Here is a 23513-nt window from a genome sequence, read left to right on the forward strand (position 1 = left end):
CACACACACTAACACACTCACACACTCACTCACAAACACACTAACACACACACACTAACACACACACACTCACTCACAAACACACTAACACACACATACTAACACACTCACACACTCACTCACAAACACACTAACACACACATACTAACACACTCACACACTCACTCACAAACACACTAACACACACATACTAACACACTCACACACTCACTCACAAACACACTAACACACACACACTAACACACTCACTCACAAACACACTAACACACACACTAACACACTCACTCACAAACACACTAACACACACACACTAACACACTCACACACTCACTCACAAACACACTAACACACACACACTAACACACACATACTAACACACACAAACTAACACTCTCACACACTCACTCACAAACACACTAACACACACATACTAACACACTCACTCACAAACACACTAACACACACATACTAACACACTCACACACTCACTCACAAACACACTAACACACACATACTAACACACTCACACACTCACTCACAAACACACTAACACACATACTAACACATTCACACACTCACTCACAAACACACTAACACACACACACTAACACACTCACTCACAAACATACTAACACACACATACTAACACATTCACACACTCACTCACAAACACACTAACACACACACACTAACACACTCACACACTCACTCACAAACACACTAACACACACACACTAACACACACACACTAACACACTCACACACTAACACACACACTAACACACTCACACACTCACTCACAAACACACTAACACACACACACACTAACACACTCACACACTCACTCACAAACACACTAACACACACATACTAACACACTCACACACTCATTCACAAACACACTAACACACACATACTAACACACACACACACTCACTCACACACACACTAACACACACATACTAACACACTCACACACTCACTCACAAACACACTGACACACTCACACACTCACTCACACACTCACTCACAAACACACTAACTCACTCACACACTCTCTCACAAACACACTAACACACACATACTAACACACTCACACACTCACTCACAAACACACTAACACACACACACTAACACACTCACACACTCACTCACAAACACACTAACACACACACACTAACACACTCACACACTCACTCACAAACTCACTAACACACACACACTAACACACACACACTCACTCACAAACACACTAACACACACATACTAACACACTCACACACGCACTCACAAACACACTAACACACACACACTAACACACTCATACACTCACTCACAAACACACTAACACACACATACTAACACACTCACACACTCACTCACAAACACACTAACACACACATACTAACACACTCACACACTCACTCACAAACACACTAACACACACATACTAACACACTCACACACTCACTCACAAACACACTAACACACACATACTAACACACTCACACACTCACTCACAAACACACTAACACACTCACGCACTCACTCACAAACACACTAACACAAACACACTAACACACACGCTAACACACTCACTCACAAACACACTAACACACACACACTAACACACTCACACACTCACTCACAAACACACTAACACACACACACTAACACACACATACCAACACACTCACACACTCACTCACAAACACACTAACACACACATACTAACACACTCACACACTCACTCACAAACACACTAACACACACATACTAACACACTCACACACTCACTCACAAACACACTAACACACACATACTAACACACTCACACACTCACTCACAAACACACTAACACACATACTAACACACTCACACACTCATTCACAAACACACTAACACACACACACACTAACACACTCACACACTCACTCACAAACACACTGACACACACACTAACACAGTCACACACTCACTCACAAACACACTAACACACTCACACACTCACTCACAAACACACTAACACACACACACACTAACACACTCACACACTCACTCACAAACACACTAACACACACATACTAACACACTCACACACTCACTCACAAACACACTAACACACACATACTAACACACTCACACACTCACTCACAAACACACTAACACACACATACTAACACACTCACACACTCACTCACAAACACACTAACACACACATACTAACACACTCACACACTCACTCACAAACACACTAACACACATACTGACACACTCACACACTCACTCACAAACACACTAACACACACTCACTAACACACTCACTCACAAACACACTAACACACAAACACACTAACACACTCACACACTCACTCACAAACACACTAACACACACATACTAACACATTCACACACTCACTCACAAACACACTAACACACACACACTAACACACTCACACACTCACTCACAAACACACTAACACACACACTAACACAGTCACACACTCACTCACAAACACACTAACACACACACACTAACACACTCACACACTCACTCACAAACACACTAACACACACACTAACACACTCACACACTCACTCACAAACACACTAACACACACATACTAACACACTCACACACTCACTCACAAACACACTAACACATACACAACACTGACACACACACTAACACACTCACTCACAAACACTGACTAACACATACACACACACGGACACACACACTAACACACTCACTCACAAACACTGACTAACACATACACACACACTGACACACACACTGACTCACAAACACTGACTAACACATACACACACACTGACACACACACTGACACACACACTAACACACACTCACTCACAAACACTGACTAACACATACACACACACTGACACACACACTAACACACTCACTCACAAACACTGACTAACACTGACACACACACTGACACACACACTGACACACACACTAACACACACTCACTCACAAACACTGACTAACACATACACAGACACTGACACACACACTGACACACTCACTCACAAACACTGACTAACACATACACACACACTGACACACACACTGACACACACTCACTCACAAACACTGACTAACACATACACACACACTGACACACACTCACTCACAAACACTGACTAACACACACACACTGACACACACGCTGACACACACTCACTCACAAACACTGACTAACACATACACACACACTGACACACACTCACTCACAAACACTGACTAACACACACACACTGACACACACGCTGACACACACTCACTCACAAACACTGACTAACACATACACACACACTGACGCACACACTAACACACTCACTCACAAACACTGACTCACACTGACACACACACTGACACACACACTAACACACTCACTCACAAACACTGACTAACACATACACACACACTGACACACACACTGACACACTCACTCACAAACATTGACTAACACATACACACACACTGACACACACACTGACACACACACTAACACACACTCACTCACAAACACTGATTAACACATACACACACACTGACACACACACTAACACACACTCACTCACAAACACTGACTAACACATACACACACACTGACACACACACTGACACACACACTCACACACTCACTCACAAACACTGACTAACACATACACACACACTGACACACACACTGACACACACTCACTCACAAACACTGACTAACACATACACACACACTGACACACACTCACTCATAAACACTGACTAACACACACTGACACACACACTAACACACACTCACTCACAAACACTGACTAACACACACTGACACACTGACACACACACTAACACACACTCACTCACAAACACTGACTAACACATACATACACACTGACACACTGACGCACACACTCACTCACAAACACTGACTAACACACACTGACACACTGACACACACACTAACACACACTCACTCACAAACACTGACTAACACATTCACACACACTGACACACACACTCACACACTCACTCACAAACACTGACTAACACATACACACACACTGACACACACACTGACACACACACTAACACACACTCACTCACAAACACTGACTAACACATACACACACACTGACATACACACTCACACACTCACTCACAAACACTGACTAACACATACACACACACTGACACACACACTGACACACACACTAACACACACTCACTCACAAACACTGACTAACACATACACATACACTGACACACACACTGACACACACACTAACACACACTCACTCACAAACACTGACTAACACATGCACACACACTGACACACACACTGACACACACACTAACACACACTCACTCACAGACACTGACTAACACATACACACACACTGACACACACACTAACACACTAACACACTCACTCACAAACACTGACTAACACTGACACTGACATACACACTAACACACACTCACTCACAAACACTGACTAACACATACACACACATTGACACACACACTAACACACTCACTCACAAACACTGACTAACACATACACACACACACACTGACACACACACGAACACACTCACTCACAAACACTGACTAACACATACACACACACTGACACACACACTAACACACACTCACTCACAAACACTGACTAACACACACTGACACACTGACACACACACTAACACACACTCACTCACAAACACTGACTAACACACACTGACACACACACTAACACACACTCACTCACAAACACTGACTAACACATACACACACACTGACACACACACTAACACACTCACTCACAAACACTGACTAACACATACACACACACTGACACACACACTAACACACTCACTCACAAACACTGACTAACACATACACACACACTGACACACACACTAACACACACTCACTCACAAACACTGACTAACACACACACACTGACACACACACTAACACACTCACTCACAAACACTGACTAACACATACACACACACTGACACACACACTAACACACTCACTCACAAACACTGACTAACACATACACACACACTGACACACACACTAACACACACTCACTCACAAACACTGACTAACACACACACACTGACACACACACTAACACACTCACTCACAAACACTGACTAACACATACACACACACTGACACACACACTAACACACTCACTCACAAACACTGACTAACACATACACACACACTGACACACACACTAACACACTCACTCACAAACACTGACTAACACACACTGACACACACACTAACACACACTCACTCACAAACACTGACTAACACATACACACACACTGACACACACACTAACACACTCACTCACAAACACTGACTAACACATACACACACACTGACACACACACTAACACACACTCACTCACAAACACTGACTAACACACACACACTGACACACACACTAACACACTCACTCACAAACACTGACTAACACATACACACACACTGACACACACACTAACACACTCACTCACAAACACTGACTAACACATACACACACACTGACACACACACTAACACACTCACTCACAAACATAGAACATAGAAAATAGAACATAGAACAATACAGCGCAGTACAGGCCCTTCGGCCCACGATGTTGCACCGAAACAAAAGCCATCTAACCTACACTATGCCATTATCATCCATATGTTTATCCAATAAACTTTTAAATGCCCTCAATGTTGGCGAGTTCACTACTGTAGCAGGTAGGGCATTCCACGGCCTCACTACTCTTTGCGTAAAGAACCTACCTCTGACCTCTGTCCTATATCTATTACCCCTCAGTTTAAAGTTATGTCCCCTCGTGCCAGCCATATCCATCCGCGGGAGAAGGCTCTCACTGTCCATCCTATCCAACCCCCTGATCATTTTGTATGCCTCTATTAAGTCTCCTCTTAACCTTCTTCTCTCCAACGAAAACAACCTCAAGTCCATCAGCCTTTCCTCATAAGATTTTCCCTCCATACCAGGCAACATCCTGGTAAATCTCCTCTGCACCCGCTCCAAAGCCTCCACGTCCTTCCTATAATGCGGTGACCAGAACTGTACGCAATACTCCAAATGCGGCCGGACCAGAGTTCTGTACAGCTGCAACATGACCTCCCGACTCCGGAACTCAATCCCTCTACCAATAAAGGCCAACACTCCATAGGCCTTCTTCACAACCCTATCAACCTGGGTGGCAACTTTCAGGGATCTATGTACATGGACACCTAGATCCCTCTGCTCCTCCACACTTTCAAGAACTTTACCATTAGCCAAATATTCCGCATTCCTGTTATTCCTTCCAAAGTGAATCACCTCACACTTCTCTACATTAAACTCCATTTGCCACCTCTCAGACCAGCTCTGCAGCTTATCTATATCCCTCTGTAACCTGCTACATCCTTCCACACTATCGACAACACCACCGACTTTAGTATCGTCTGCAAATTTACTCACCCACCCTTCTGCGCCTTCCTCTAGGTCATTGATAAAAATGACAAACAGCAACGGCCCCAGAACAGATCCTTGTGGTACTCCACTTGTGACTGTACTCCATTCTGAACATTTCCCATCAACCACCACACTCTGTCTTCTTTCAGCTAGCCAATTTCTGATCCACATCTCTAAATCACCCTCAATCCCCAGCCTCCGTATTTTTTGCAATAGCCTACCGTGGGGAACCTTATCAAACGCTTTGCTGAAATCCATATACACCACATCAACTGCTCTACCCTCGTCTACCTGTTCAGTCACCTTCTCAAAGAACTCAATAAGGTTTGTGAGGCATGACCTACCCTTCACAAAGCCATGCTGACTATCCCTGATCATATTATTCCTATCTAGATGATTATAAATCTTGTCCCTTATAATCCCCTCCAAGACTTTACCCACTACAGACGTGAGGCTCACCGGTCTATAGTTGCCGGGGTTGTCTCTGCTCCCCTTTTTGAACAAAGGGACCACATTTGCTGTCCTCCAGTCCTCTGGCACTATTCCTGTAGCCAATGATGACATAAAAATCAAAGCCAAAGGTCCAACAATCTCTTCCCTGGCCTCCCATAGAATCCTAGGATAAATCCCATCAGGTCCCGGGGACTTATCTATTTTCAGCCTGTCCAGAATTGCCAACACCTCTTCCCTACGTACCTCAATGCCATATATTCTATTAGCCTGGGGCTCAGCATTCTCCTCCACAACATTATCTTTTTCCTGAGTGAATACTGACGAAAAATATTCATTTAGTATCTCGCCTATCTCTTCAGACTCCACACACAATTTCCCATCCCTGTCCTTGACTGGTCCTACTCTTTCCCTAGTCATTCGCTTATTCCTGACATACCTATAGAAAGCTTTTGGGTTTTCCTTGATCCTTCCTGCCAAATACTTCTCATGTCCCCTCCTTGCTCGTCTTAGCTCTCTCTTTAGATCCTTCCTCGCTACCTTGTAACTATCCATCGCCCCAACCGAAACTTCACACTTCATCTTCACATAGGCCTTCTTCTTCCTCTTAACAAGAGATTCCATTTCCTTGGTAAACCACGGTTCCCTCGCTCGACGCCTTCCTCCCTGTCTGACCGGTACATACTTATCAAGAACACGCAGTAGCTGATCCTTGAACAAGCCCCACTTATCCAGTGTGCCCAACACTTGCAGCCTACTTCTCCACCTTATCCCCCCCAAGTCACGTCTAATGGCATCATAATTGCCCTTCCCCCAGCTATAACTCTTGCCCTGCGGTGTATACTTATCCCTTTCCATCATTAACGTAAACGTCACCGAATTGTGGTCACTGTCCCCAATGTGCTCTCCTACCTCCAAATCCAACACCTGGCCTGGTTCATTACCCAAAACCAAATCCAACGTGGCCTCGCCTCTTGTTGGCCTGTCAACATATTGTTTCAGGAAACCCTCCTGCACACACTGTACAAAAAACGACCCATCTTTGTACTCGAACTATATATTTTCCAGTCAATATTTGGAAAGTTAAAGTCTCCCATAATAACTACCCTGTTACTTTCGCTCATATCCAGAATCATCTTCGCCATCCTTTCCTCTACATCCCTAGAACTATTAGGAGGCCTATAAAAAACTCCCAACAGGGTGACCTCTCCTTTCCTGTTTTTAACTTCAGCCAATACTACCTCGGAAGAAGAGTCCCCATCTAGCATCCTCTCCGCCACCGTAATACTGCTCTTGACTAGCAGCGCCACACCTCCCCCTCTTTTGCCTCCTTCTCTGAGCTTACTAAAACACCTAAACCCCGGAACCTGCAACATCCATTCCTGTCCCTGCTCTATCCATGTCTCCGAAATGGCCACAACATCGAAGTCCCAGGTACCAACCCACGCTGCCAATTCCCCTACCTTGTTTCGTATACTCCTGGCATTGAAGTAGACACACTTCAAACCACCTACCTGAACGCTGGCCCCCTCCTGCGACGTCAAATCTGTGCTCCTGACCTCTATACTCTCATTCTCCCTTACCCTAAAACTACAATCCAGGTTCCCATGCCCCTGCTGCATTAGTTTAAACCCCCCCAAAGAGCACTAACAAATCTCCCCCCCAGGATATTTGTGCCCCTCAGGTTCAGATGTAGACCATCCTGTCTGTAGAGGTCCCACCTTCCCCAGAAAGAGCCCCAGTTATCCAAAAATCTGAAACCCTCCCGCCTGCACCATCCCTGTAGCCACGTGTTTAAATGCTCTCTCTCCCTATTCCTCATCTCACTATCACGTGGCACGGGCAACAACCCAGAGATAACAACTCTGTTTGTTCTAGTTCTGAGCTTCCATCCTAGCTCCCTGAAAGCCTGCCTGACATCCTTGTCCCCTTTCCTACCTATGTCGTTAGTGCCAATGTGGACCACGACTTGGGGCTGCTCCCCCTCCCCCCTAAGGACCCGGAAAACACGATCCGAGACATCACGTACCCTTGCACCTGGGAGGCAACATACCAAACGTGAGTCTCTCACGCTCCCACAAAATCTCCTATCTGTGCCCCTGACTATAGAGTCCCCAATTACTAATGCTCTGCTCCTCTCCCCCCTTCCCTTCTGAGCAACAGGGACAGACTCCGTGCCAGAGGCCCGTACCCCATGGCTTACCCCTGGTAAGTCCCCCCCCCCCCACAAGTATCCAAAGCGGTATACTTGTTTCTCAGGGGAACGACCGCAGGGGATCCCTGCACTGACTGTTTTTTCCCAGTCCCTCTTACAGTTACCCACCTATCTCCAATCTTTGGTGTAACTAATTCCCTGAAGCTGCTATCTATGACCCCTTCTGCCTCCCGAATGATCCGAAGTTCTTCCAACTCCAGCTCCAGTTCCCTAACTCGGTCTTGGAGGAGCTGGAGATGGCAGCACTTCCTGCAGGTAAAATCAGCAGGGACACTAACTGCATCCCTCACCTCAAACATCCTGCAGGAGGAACATTGCACTCCCTTCCCTGCCATTCCTCTAACTTTCTACCAAGATCTGGCTAACAACTAAATTAAATTTTTATAAAAAATAATAATAATATAATAAAAATATGGTACTTACCTCAGACCAATGGGTTTTATTATTAGGTTAGAGGAGGAGGGCGGGTGGGAGACACTACACGTGTAGTGTCTCGGGTTTCCTCTCCACCAGAATTTATTGGTGAGGGTCTTCCCAGACGTCCGCGGGTCGACTTCCTGATCCCGCCTAAAAAAACTAATTTTTAAAAAAAGAAAAATTCTCAGCTCCTGCTGAAATTGACGAACCAGCCAGCTCCACTCCCGCCGAAATCGACTGGCCTGCCCCTGCAAAGACAAGTGCTTTTAAAGGTTGACTTACCTCCCAGCAACCTCCTTCCGCAATGCTCCCGCTGAAACTGAAGCACTGACTAACACATACACACACACTGACACACACACTGACGCACACACGAACACACACTCACAAACACTGACTAACACATACACACACACTGACACACACATGAACACACACTCACAAACACTGACTAACACATACACACACACTGACACACACACTAACACACACTCACTCACAAACACTGACTAACACATACACACACACGGACACACACACTAACACACTCACTCACAAACACTGACTAACACATACACACACACTGACACACACACGAACACACTCACTCACAAACACTGACTAACACATACACACACACTGACACACACACTGACACACACTCACTCACAAACACTGACTAACACATACACACACACTGACGCACACACTAACACACTCACTCACAAACACTGGCTAACACTGACACACACACTGACACACACACTGACACACACTCACTCACAAACACTGACTAACACATACACACACACTGACGCACACACTAACACACTCACTCACAAACACTGACTAACACATACACACACACTGACGCACACACTAACACACTCACTCACAAACACTGACTAACACTGACACACACACTGACACACACACTAACACACTCACTCACAAACACTGACTAACACATACACACACACTGACACACACACTAACACACTCACTCACAAACACTGACTAACACATGCACACACACTGACACACACTAACACACTCACTCACAAACACTGACTAACACATACACACACACTGACACACACACTAACACACACTCACTCACAAACACTGACTAACACATACACACACACTGACACACACACTGACACACACTCACTCACAAACACTGACTAACACATACACACACACTGACACACACTCACTCACAAACACTGACTAACACATACACTGACGCACACACTCACTCACAAACACTGACTAACACTGACACACACACTGACACACACACTAACACACTCACTCACAAACACTGACTAACACATACACACACACTGACGCACACACTAACACACTCACTCACAAACACTGACTAACACTGACACACACACTGACACACACACTAACACACTCACTCACAAACACTGACTAACACATACACACACACTGACGCACACACTAACACACTCACTCACAAACACTGACTAACACTGACACACACACTGACACACACACTAACACACTCACTCACAAACACTGACTAACACATACACACACACTGACGCACACACTAACACACACTCACTCACAAACACTGACTAACACATACACACACACTGACACACACACTAACACACTCACTCACAAACACTGACTAACACATACACACACACTGACACACACACTGACACACACACACTCACAAACACTGACTAACACATACACACACACTGACACACACACTGACACACACTCACTCACAAACACTGACTAACACATACACACACACTGACACACACACTGACGCACACACTAACACACTCACACACTCACTCACAAACACTGACTAACACATACACACACACTGACACACACACTAACACACTCACTCACAAACACTGACTAACACATACACACACACTGACACACACTCACTCACAAACACTGACTAACACATACACACACACTGACACACACACTAACACACTCACTCACAAACACTGACTAACACACACTGACTCACACACTAAAACACACTCACTCACAAACACTGACTAACACATACACACACACTGACACACACACAATCACACACTCACTCACAAACACTGACTAACACATACACACACACTGACACACACACTGACACACACACTGACACACACACACTCACAAACACTGACTAACACATACACACACACTGACACACACACTGACACACACTCACTCACAAACACTGACTAACACATACACACACACTGACACACACACTGACACACACACTGACGCACACACTAACACACTCACACACTCACTCACAAACACTGACTAACACATACACACACACTGACACACACACAATCACACACTCACTCACAAACACTGACTAACATATACACACACACTGACACACACACTAACACACACTCACTCACAAACACTGACTAACACATACACACACACTGACACACACACTAACACACACTCACAAACACTGACTAACACATACACACACACTGACACACACACTAACACACACTCACTCATAAACACTGACTAACATATACACACACACTGACACACACACTGACATACACACTCTCAAACACTGACTAACACATACACACACACTAATACACACTCACTCACAAACACTGACTAACACACACACACACACTGACACACACACTAACACACACTCACTCACAAACACTGACTAACACATACACACACACTGACACACACACTAACACACTCACACACTCACTCACAAACACTGACTAACACATACACACACACTGACACACACACTAACACACACTCACTCACAAACACTGACTAACACATACACACACACTGACGCACACACTAACACACTCACACACTCACTCACAAACACTGACTAACACATACACACACACTGACACACACACTAACACACTCACTCACAAACACTGACTAACACATACACACACACTGACACACACACTAACACACTCACTCACAAACACTGACTAACACACACTGACACACACACTAACACACACTCACTCACAAACACTGACTAACACATACACACACACTGACACACACACTAACACACACTCACTCACAAACACTGACTAAAACATACACACACACTGACACACACACTAACACACACTCACTCACAAACACTAACACATACACACACACTGACACACACACTAACACACACTCACTCACAAACACTGACTAACACACACTGACACACACACTAACACACACTCACTCACAAACACTGACTAACACATACACACACACTGACACACACACTAACACACACTCACTCACAAACACTGACTAACACACACTGACACACTGACGCACACACTAACACACACTCACTCACAAACACTGACTAACACATACACACACACTGACACGCACACACAATCACACACTCGCTCATAAACACAGACTAACACACGCTGACACACTCACAAACACATGATCAAACACATACCCTCAGACGCTAACACACATACCCTCACTCATAAACACACACCAACACATACCCTCACTCAGAAACACACACTAACACACACACACTCATAAACACACACTAACACACACACACTCACAAATAAATGCACACTGACACACACACACTCACTTACACACATGTACATACACACTCACTCACACACACTCACACACACACACTAACACACTCACACACACTCAAACACACACTCACACAGACACTCAAACACACACTCACACACACATTTACTCACACGCTCACATGAACACACTCACTCACACACACTAACACACTCAACCACTCATCCACACACACACTAACACACTGACACTTAATTGAACTCACACTCACTCACACCCATATATCACTCACACACATTCACTCACACACTTGCACAAACTCTCTCACACATACTAACACACACCCTCATGCACCCACTCACTCACACGCACTAACACACTCACTCACACACACACATCAACACACTCCCTCACAATCACTGACTAACACATACACACACACTGACACACACACTAACACACTCACTCACAAACACTGACTAACACATACACACACACTGACACACACACTGACACACACACTCACACACACTCACTCACAAACACTGACTAACACATACACACACACTGACACACACACTAACACACTCACTCACAAACACTGACTAAGACATACACACACACTGACACACACACTAACACACACTCACTCATAAACACTGACTAACACACACTGACACACACACTAACACACACTCACTCACAAACACTGACTAACACATACACACACACTGACACGCACACACAATCACACACTCGCTCATAAACACAGACTAACACATACACACACACTGACACACACTCACTCACAAACACTGACTAACACATACACACACACTGACACACACACTGACACACACACTCACACACTCACTCACAAACACTGACTAACACATACACGCACACTGACACACACACTAACACACACTCACTCATAAACACTGACTAACACATACACACACACTGACACACACACTAACACACACTCACTCATAAACACTGACTAACACACACTGACACACTGACACACACACTAACACACACTCACTCACAAACACTGACTAACACATACACACACACTGACACACACACTAACACACACTCACTCATAAACACTGACTAACACACACTGACACATTGACACACACACTAACACACACTCACTCACAAACACTGATTAACACATACACACACACTGACACGCACACACAATCACACACTCGCTCATAAACACAGACTAACACACACTGACACACTCACAAACACATGATCAAACACACACCCTCAGACACTAACACACATACCCTCACTCATAAACACACACCAACACATACCCTCACTCAGAAACACACACTAACACACACACTCACTCATAAACACACACTAACACACACACACACTCATAAACACACACTAACACACACACACACTCACAAACACACACTAACACACACACACTCACAAATAAATGCACACTAACACACACACTCACTTACACACATGTACATACACACTCACTCACACACACTCACACACACACACTAACACACACACACACTCAAACACACATTTACTCACACGCTCACATGAACACACTCACTCACACACACTAACACACTCAACCACTCATCCACACACACACTAACACACTGACACTTAATTGAACTCACACTCACACACATATATCACTCACACACATTCACTCACACACTTGCACTCACACAGTAACACACGCACACTCAATCGCACACACACTAACACTCACTCTCACGCACATTCACACTAACACACTCATTCACTTACACACTTACTCATACTAACACACAGTCACACACACCCTAACACAATCAGCGGATCAGCTGGCGGGGGTATTCGCAGACATCTTCAACCTCTCTTTACAACAGTCTGAGGTCCCTATCTGCTTCAAGAAGACGGCCATCACCCCTGTACCAAAGAAAAGCCAAGCAGCGTGCCTTAATGACTATCGTCCAGTGGCTCTGACATCCATCATCATGAAGTGCTTCGAAAGGTTAGTCATGGCACAAATCAACTCCAGCCTCCCGGATTGCCTTGATCCACTACAGTTTGCCTACCGCTGCAACAGGTCCACAGCAGACGCCATCTCCCTGGCCCTGCACTCTACCCTGGAACACCTCGATAACAAAGACACCTATGTCAGACTCCTATTTATCGACTAGGCTCAGCCTTCAACACCATCATTCCTACGAAACTCATCTCCGAACTCCGTGGCCTGGGCCTTGGCTCCTCCCTCTGCGACTGGATCCTGAACTTTCTAACCCACAGGCCACAATCAGTAAGGATAGGCAACAACCCCTCCTCCACGATCATCCTCAACACCGGTGCCCCACAAGGCTGTGTCCTCAGCCCCTTACTATACTCCTTATACACCTATGACTGTGTGGCCAAATTCCCCTCCAACCCGATTTTCAATTTGCTGATGACACCACCGCAGTGGGTCGGGTTTCAAACAACGACGAGACAGAGGACAGGAATGAAGTAGAGAACCTGGTGAACTGGTGCGATGACAATAATCTCTCCCTCAATGTCAACAAAACGAAGGAGATTGTCATCGACCTCAGGACGCGTATGGAGAACATGCCCCTGTCTACATCAATGGGAACGAAGTAGAAAGGGTCGATAGCTTCAAGGTTTTAGGTGTCCAGATCACCAACAGCCCGTCCTGGTCCCCCCATGGCGACACTATAGTTACGAAAGCCCACCAACTTTCTCAGAAGACTGAGGAAATTTGGCATGTCAGCTACGACCCTCACCAACCTCTACAGGTGCGCCATAGAAAGCATTCTTTCTGGTTGTATCACAGCTCGGTATGGAGCCTGCCCTGCCCAAGACAGCAGGAAACTACAAAAGGTCGTGAATGTAGCCCAGTCCAACACGCAATTCAGCCTCCCATCCATCGTCTCTGTCTACAATTCCCGCTGCCTCAGAAAGGCCGCCAGCATAATTAAGGACCCCACGCACCCCGGACATACTCTCTTCCACCTTCTTCTCTCAGGAAAACAATACCAAAGTTTGAGGTCACGTACCAACCGACTCAAGAACAGCTTCTTCCCGACTGCCATCAGGATTTTGAATGGACCCACCTCGTATTAAGTTGATCTTTTCTCTACACCTTGCTATAACTGTAACATTATATTCTGCAGTCTCTCCTTCCTTCCCTATGTACGGTCTGCATTGTCTGTACAGCACGCACTGTCTACTAATACATGTGACAATAATAAATCAAATCAAATCACTCACACACACATTCACTCACACACACACACTCACACACTCAGTCACAACACACACCACCAACACAATCACGCACACTCACTCATACACACACATACACTCACACTCACTCTCACACACACACAAACATTCACACTCACTAACACACTCACTCACACAAACACACACTCACACGCATTTACTCACACACATACACTAACACACTCACTCACACACAGTAACACACTGACACACCCACACTCACTCACACAAACACACACAAGACATAAACTCTTCACACTCACTCACAAAAAGACTCACACTCAAACACATTCAAACACACACACACACCCACAATCCCATCCGGACACATGCACTCACATTCATGTGCACACACTCACGCTCACTCACACACTCACTGACACTCACATATACTCACACACATATGCTCGCACTCAAATTCTCAGACACACACTAATACACACATTCACAGACACACACACAAACTATCAGACTCACACACACAATCACAGTCACACACACATATATTCACACTCATGCACACTCTAAGACACACACACACTCATGGGGCCTCCTCCTGTTCCTGTGCAACAGGCTGGAGAAGGAGCTGAATGGGGCCTCCTCCTGTTCCCGTGTAACAGGCTGGAGAAGGGGCTGAATGGGGCCTCCTCCTGTTCCTGTGTAACGGGCTGGAGAAGGGGCTGAATGGGGCCTCCTCCTGTTCCTGTGTAACAGGCTGGAGAAGGGGCTGAATGGGGCCTCCTCCTGTTCCTGTGTAACAGGCTGGAGAAGGGGCTGAATGGGGCCTCCTCCTGTTCCTGTGTAACTGGCTGGAGAAGGGGCTGAATGGGGTCTCCTCCTGTTCCTGTGTAACAGGCTGGAGAAGGGGCTGAATGGGGCCTCCTCCTGTTCCTGTGTAACAGGCTGGAGAAGGGGCTGAATGGGGCCTCCTCCTGTTCCTGTGTAACAGGCTGGAGAAGTGGCTGAATGGGGCCTCCTCCTGTTCCTGTGTAACGGGCTGGAGAAGGGGTTGAATGGGGCCTCCTCCTGTTCCTGTGTAACGGGCTGGAGAAGGGGCTGAATGGGGCCTCCTCCTGTTCCTGTGTAACAGGCTGGAGAAGTGGCTGAATGGGGCCTCCTCCTGTTCCTGTGTAACGGGCTGGAGAAGGGGCTGAATGGGGCCACCTCCTGCTCCTGTGTAACAGGCTGGAGAAGGGGCTGAATGGGGCCTCCTCCTGTTCCCGTGTAACAGGCTGGAGAAGGGGCTGAATGGGGCCTCCTCCTGTTCCTGTGTAACGGGCTGGAGAAGGGGCTGAATGGGGCCTCCTCCTGTTCCCGTGTAACAGGATGGAGAAGGGGCTGAATGGCGCCTCCTCCTGTTCCCGTGTAACGGGCTGGAGAAGGGGCTGAATGGGGCCTCCTCCTGTTCCTGTGTAACAGGATGGAGAAGGGGCTGAATGGGGCCCCCTCCTGTTCCTGTGTAACAGGCTGGAGAAGGGGCTGAATGGGGCCTCCTCCTGTTCCTGTGTAACAGGCTGGAGAAGGGGCTGAATGGGGCCTCCTCCTGTTCCTGTGTAACAGGCTGGAGAAGGGTCTGAATGGGGCCTCCTCCTGTTCCCGTGTCACGGGCTGGAGAAGGGTCTGAATGGGGCCTCCTCCTGTTCCTGTGTAACAGGCTGGAGAAGGGGCTGAATGGGGCCTCCTCCTGTTCCTGTGTAACGGGCTGGAGATGGGGTTGAATGGGGCCTCCTCCTGTTCCTGTGTAACGGGCTGGAGAAGGGGCTGAATGGGGCCTCCTCCTGTTCCTGTGTAACGGACTGGAGAAGGGGCTGAATGGGGCCTCCTCCTGTTCCTGTGTAACAGGCTGGAGAAGGGGCTGAATGGGGCCTCCTCCTGTTCCTGTGTAACGGGCTGGAGAAGGGGCTGAATGGGGCCTCCTCCTGCTCCTGTGTAACAGGCTGGAGAAGGGGCGAATGGGGCCTCCTCCTGTTCCCGTGTAACAGGCTGGAGAAGGGGCTGAATGGGGCTTCCTCCTGTTCCTGTGTAACGGGCTGGAGAAGGGGTGAATGGGGCCTCCTCCTGTTCCCGTGTAACAGACTGGAGAAGGGGCTGAATGGGGCCTCCTCCTGTTCCTGTGTAACAGGCTGGAGAAGGGGCTGAATGGGGCCTCCTCCTGTTCTCGTGTAACGGGCTGGAGAAGGGTCTGAATGGGACCTCCTCCTGTTCCTGTGTAACAGGCTGGAGAAGGGGCTGAATGGGGCCTCCTCCTGTTCCTGTGTAACAGGCTGGAGAAGGGTCTGAATGGGGCCTCCTCCTGTTCCTGTGTAACAGGCTGGAGAAGGGGCTGAATGGGGCCTCCTCCTGTTCCTGTGTAACGGGCTGGAGAAGGGGCTGAATGGGGCCTCCTCCTGTTCCTGTGTAACGGGCTGGGGAAGGGTCTGAATGGGGCCTCCTCCTGTTCCCGTGTAACAGGCTGTAGAAGGGGCTGAATGGGGCCTCCGCCTGTTCCTGTGTAACGGGCTGGAGAAGGGGCTGAATGGGGCCTCCTCCTGTTCCTGTGTAACAGGCTGGGGAAGGGGCTGAATGGGGCCCCCTCCTGTTCCTGTGTAACAGGCTGGAGAAGGGGCTGAATGGGGCCTCCTCCTGTTCCCGTGTAACAGGCTGGAGAAGGGGCTGAATGGGGCCTCCTCCTGTTCCTGTGTAACGGGCTGGAGAAGGGGCTGAATGGGGTCCCCTCCTGTTGCTGTGTAACAGGCTGGAGAAGGGGCTGAATGGGGCCTCCTCCTGTTCCCGTGTACCAGGCTGGAGAAGGGGCTGAATGGGGACTCCTCCTGTTCCTGTCTAACAGGCTGGAGAAGGGGCTGAATGGGGCCTCCTCCTGTTCCTGTGTGACGGGCTGGAGAAGGGGTTGAATGGGGCCTCCTCCTGTTCTTGTGTAACGGGCTGGAGCAGGGGCTGAATGGGGCCTCCTCCTGTTCCTGTGTAACAGGCTGGAGAAGGGGCTGAATGGGGCCTCCTCCTGTTGCTGTGTAACAGGCTGGAGAAGGGGCTGAATGGGGCCTCCTGTTCCCGTGTAACAGGCTGGAGAAGGGGCTGAATGGGGCCTCCTCCTGTTCCTGTGTAACAGGCTGGAGAAGGGGCTGAATGAGGCCTCCTCCTGTTCCTGTGTAACAGGCTGGAGAAGGGGCTGAATGGGGCCTCCTCCTGTTCCTGTGTAACGGGCTAGAGAAGGGGCTGAATGGGGCCTCCTCCTGTCCCTGTGCAACGGGCTGGAGAAGGGGCTGAATGGGGCCTCCTCCTGTTCCTCTGTAACAGGCTGGAGAAGGGGCTGAATGGGGCCTCCTCCTGTTCCTGTGTAACGGGCTGGAGAAGGGGCTGAATGGGGCCTCCTCCTGTTCCAGTGTAACAGGATGGAGAAGGGGCTGACTGGGGCCTCCTTCTGTTCCCGTGTAACAGGCTGGAGAAGGGGCTGAATGAGGCCTCCTCCTGTTCCTGTGTAACAGGCTGGAGAAGGGGCTGAATGGGGCCTCCTCCTGTTCCTGTGTAACAGGCTGGAGAATGGGCTGAATAGGGCCTCCTCCTGTTCCCCTGTAACGGGCTGGAGAAGGGGCTGAATGGGGCCTCCTCCTGTTCCCGTGTAACAGTCTGGAGAAGGGGCTGAATGGGGCCTCCTCCTGTTCCTGTGTAACAGGCTGGAGAAGGGGCTGAATTGGGCCTCCTCCTGTTCCTGTGTAACAGGCTGGAGAAGGGGCTGAATGAGGCCTCCTCCTGTTCCTGTGTAACAGGCTGGAGAAGGGGCTGAATGGGGCCTCCTCCTGTTCCTGTGTAACGGGCTAGAGAAGGGGCTGAATGGGGCATCCTCCTGTCCCTGTGCAACGGGCTGGAGAAGGGGCAGAATGGGGCCTCCTCCTGTTCCTCTGTAACAGGCTGGAGAAGGGGCTGAATGGGGCCTCCTCCTGTTCCTGTGTAACGGGCTGGAGAAGGGGCTGAATGGGGCCTCCTCCTGTTCCAGTGTAACAGGCTGGAGAAGGGGCTGAATGGGGCCTCCTCCTGTTCCTGTGTAACAGGCTGGAGAAGGGGCTGACTGGGGCCTCCTCCTGTTCCCGTGTAACAGGCTGGAGAAGGGGCTGAATGGGGCCTCCTCCTGTTCCTGTGTAAAAGGCTGGAGAAGGGTCTGAATGGGGCCTCCTCCTGTTCCTGTGTAACAGGCTGGAGAAGGGGCTGACTGGGGCCTCCTCCTGTTCCCGTGTAACAGGCTGGAGAAGGGGCTGAATGAGGCCTCCTCCTGTTCCTGTGTAACAGGCTGGAGAAGGGGCTGAATGGGGCCTCCTCCTGTTCCCGTGTAACAGGCTGGAGAAAGGGCTGAATGGGGCCTCCTCCTGTTCCTGTGTAACAGGCTGGAGAAGGGGCTGAATGGGGCCTCCTCCTGTTCCTGTGTAACGGGCTGGAGAAGGGGCTGAATGGGGCCTCCTCCTGTTCCTGTGTAACAGGCTGGAGAAGGGGCTGAATGGGGCCTCCTCCTGTTCCCGTGTAACAGACTGGAGAAGGGGCTGAATGGGGCCTCCTCCTGTTCCTGATTAACGGGCTGGAGACGGGGCTGAATGGGGCCTCCTCCTGTTCCCGTGTAACAGGCTGGAGAAGGGGCTGAATGGGGCCTCCTCCTGTTCCTGTGTAACAGGCTGGAGAAGGGGCTGAATGGGGCCTCCTGTTCCTGTGTAACAGGCTGGAGAAGGGGCTGAATGGGGCCTCCTGTTCCTGTGTAACGGGCTGGAGAAGGGTCTGAATGGGGCCTCCTCCTGTTCCTGTGTAACAGGCTGGAGAAGGGGCTGAATGGGGCCTCCTCCTGTTCCTGTGTAACAGGCTGGAGAAGGGGCTGAATGGGGCCTCCTCCTGTTCCTGTGTAACAGGCTGGAGAAGGGGCTGAATGGGGCCTCCTCCTGTTCCTGTGTAACAGGCTGGAGAAGGGGCTGAATGGGGCCTCCTGTTCCTGTGTAACAGGCTGGAGAAGGGGCTGAATGGGGCCTCCTGTTCCTGTGTAACAGGCTGGAGAAGGGGCTGAATGGGGCCTCCTCCTGTTCCTGTGTGACGGGCTGGAGAAGGGGCTGAATGGGGCCTCCTGTTCCTGTGTAACAGGCTGGAGAAGGGGCTGAATGGGGCCTCCTCCTGTTCCTGTGTAACGGGCTGGAGAAGGGGCTGAATGGGGCCTCCTCCTGTTCCTGTGTAACGGGCTGGAGAAGGGGCTGAATGGGGCCTCCACCTGTTCCTGTGTAACAGGCTGGAGAAGGGGCTGAATGGGGCCTCCTGTTCCTGTGTGACAGGCTGGAGAAGGGGCTGAATGGGGCCACCTCCTGTTTATGATGTGATGCCTTGTCCTTCAATGACCTCTGTCTCTGTTCAGGTTGCCAAGATGCAGTTGTTTGGGAAGAACAGTCTAATCATCATCGTGCCGCAGAACTCATGGAATACCATTGCTGACACTGAGGCTATCCTAACTGTCGAACATCTGCATGCCTTAGTTGACGAACTGAAGAGAACTGACTACAAACCCACCAGTGTCATGTTTCCCAAGCTGAATCTCCAGTTTCAACAGGATCTGTTACTGCCTTTCACTGACATGGGTTAGTGTTTAACACAGACTGTACCTGTGCTGGGAGAGCTCGATGCTGACACTGGGTATAAAGTGGGGGGGACACTGTCAGAGTAATGTAGAGGGAGCTCTACACTGTATCCCGTGCTGTACCTGTCCTGGGAGAGCTCGATGCTGACACTGGGTATAAAGTGGGGGGGACACTGTCAGGGTAATGTAGAGGGAGCTCTACACTGTATCTAACCCATGCTGTACCTGTCCTGGGAGAGCTCGATGCTGACACTGGGTATAACGTGGGGGGGACACTGTCAGAGTAATGTAGAGGGAGCTCTACACTGTATCTAACCCGTGCTGTACCTGTCCTGGGAGATCTCGATGCTGACACTGGGTATAAAGTGGGGGACACACTGTCAGGGTAATGTAGAGGGAACTCTACACTGTATCTAACCCGTGCTGTACCTGTCCTGGGAGAGCTCGATGCTGACACTGGGTATAAAGTGGGGTACACACTGTCAGGGTAATGTAGAGGGAGCTCTACACTGTATCTAACCCGTGCTGGGAGAGCTCGATGCTGACACTGGGTATAAAGTGGGGGTCACACTGTCAGGGTAATGTAGAGGGAGCTCTACACTGTATCTAACCCGTGCTGTACCTGTCCTGGGAGAGCTCGATGCTGACACTGGGTATAAAGTGGGGTACACACTGTCAGGGTAATGTAGAGGGAGCTCTACACTGTATCTAACCCGTGCTGTACCTGTCCTGGGAGAGCTCAATGCTGACACTGGGTATAAAGTGGGGGGGACACTGTCAGGGTAATGTAGAGGGAGCTCTACACTGTATCTAACCCGTGCTGTACCTGTCCTGGGAGAGCTCGATGCTGACACTGGGTATAAAGTGGGGGACACACTGTCAGGGTAATGTAGAGGGAGCTCTACACTGTATCTAACCCGTGCTTTACCTGTCCTGGGAGAGCTCGATGCTGACACTGGGTATAAAGTGGGGGACACACTGTCAGGGTAATGTAGAGGGAGCTCTACACTGTATCTAACCCGTGCTGTACCTGTCCTGGGAGAGCTCGATGCTGACACTGGGTATAAAGTGGGGGGGACACTGTCAGGGTAATGTAGAGGGAGCTTTACACTGTATCTAACCTGTGCTGTACCTGTCCTGGGAGAGCTCGATGCTGACATTGGGTATAAAGTGGGGGGGACACTGTCAGGGTAATGTAGAGGGAGCTCTACACTGTATCTAACCCATGCTGTACCTGTCCTGGGAGCGCTCGATGCTGACACTGGGTATAAAGTGGGGGACACACTGTCAGGGTAATGTAGAGGGAGCTTTACACTGTATCTAACCCGTGCTGCACCTGTCCTGGGAGAGCTCGATGCTGACACTGGGTATAAAGTGGGGGACACACTGT

General features: G+C 48.6%; 1 protein-coding gene across 1 annotated transcript in view; it reads left to right on the plus strand.

Moving 5' to 3' along the window:
• The window catches only part of LOC140410102 (plasma protease C1 inhibitor-like), a 78036-nt gene that overhangs the window by 48860 nt on the left and 5663 nt on the right, over positions 1-23513 (plus strand). The window contains exon 5 of the mRNA XM_072498041.1: positions 21905-22124. Within this exon, the coding sequence (XP_072354142.1) occupies positions 21905-22124 (220 nt within the window). The remainder of the gene's footprint in view (positions 1-21904; positions 22125-23513) is intronic.

Source organism: Scyliorhinus torazame, chromosome 4 (assembly GCF_047496885.1).
Source record: "Scyliorhinus torazame isolate Kashiwa2021f chromosome 4, sScyTor2.1, whole genome shotgun sequence".
Lineage (NCBI taxonomy): Eukaryota > Metazoa > Chordata > Chondrichthyes > Carcharhiniformes > Scyliorhinidae > Scyliorhinus > Scyliorhinus torazame.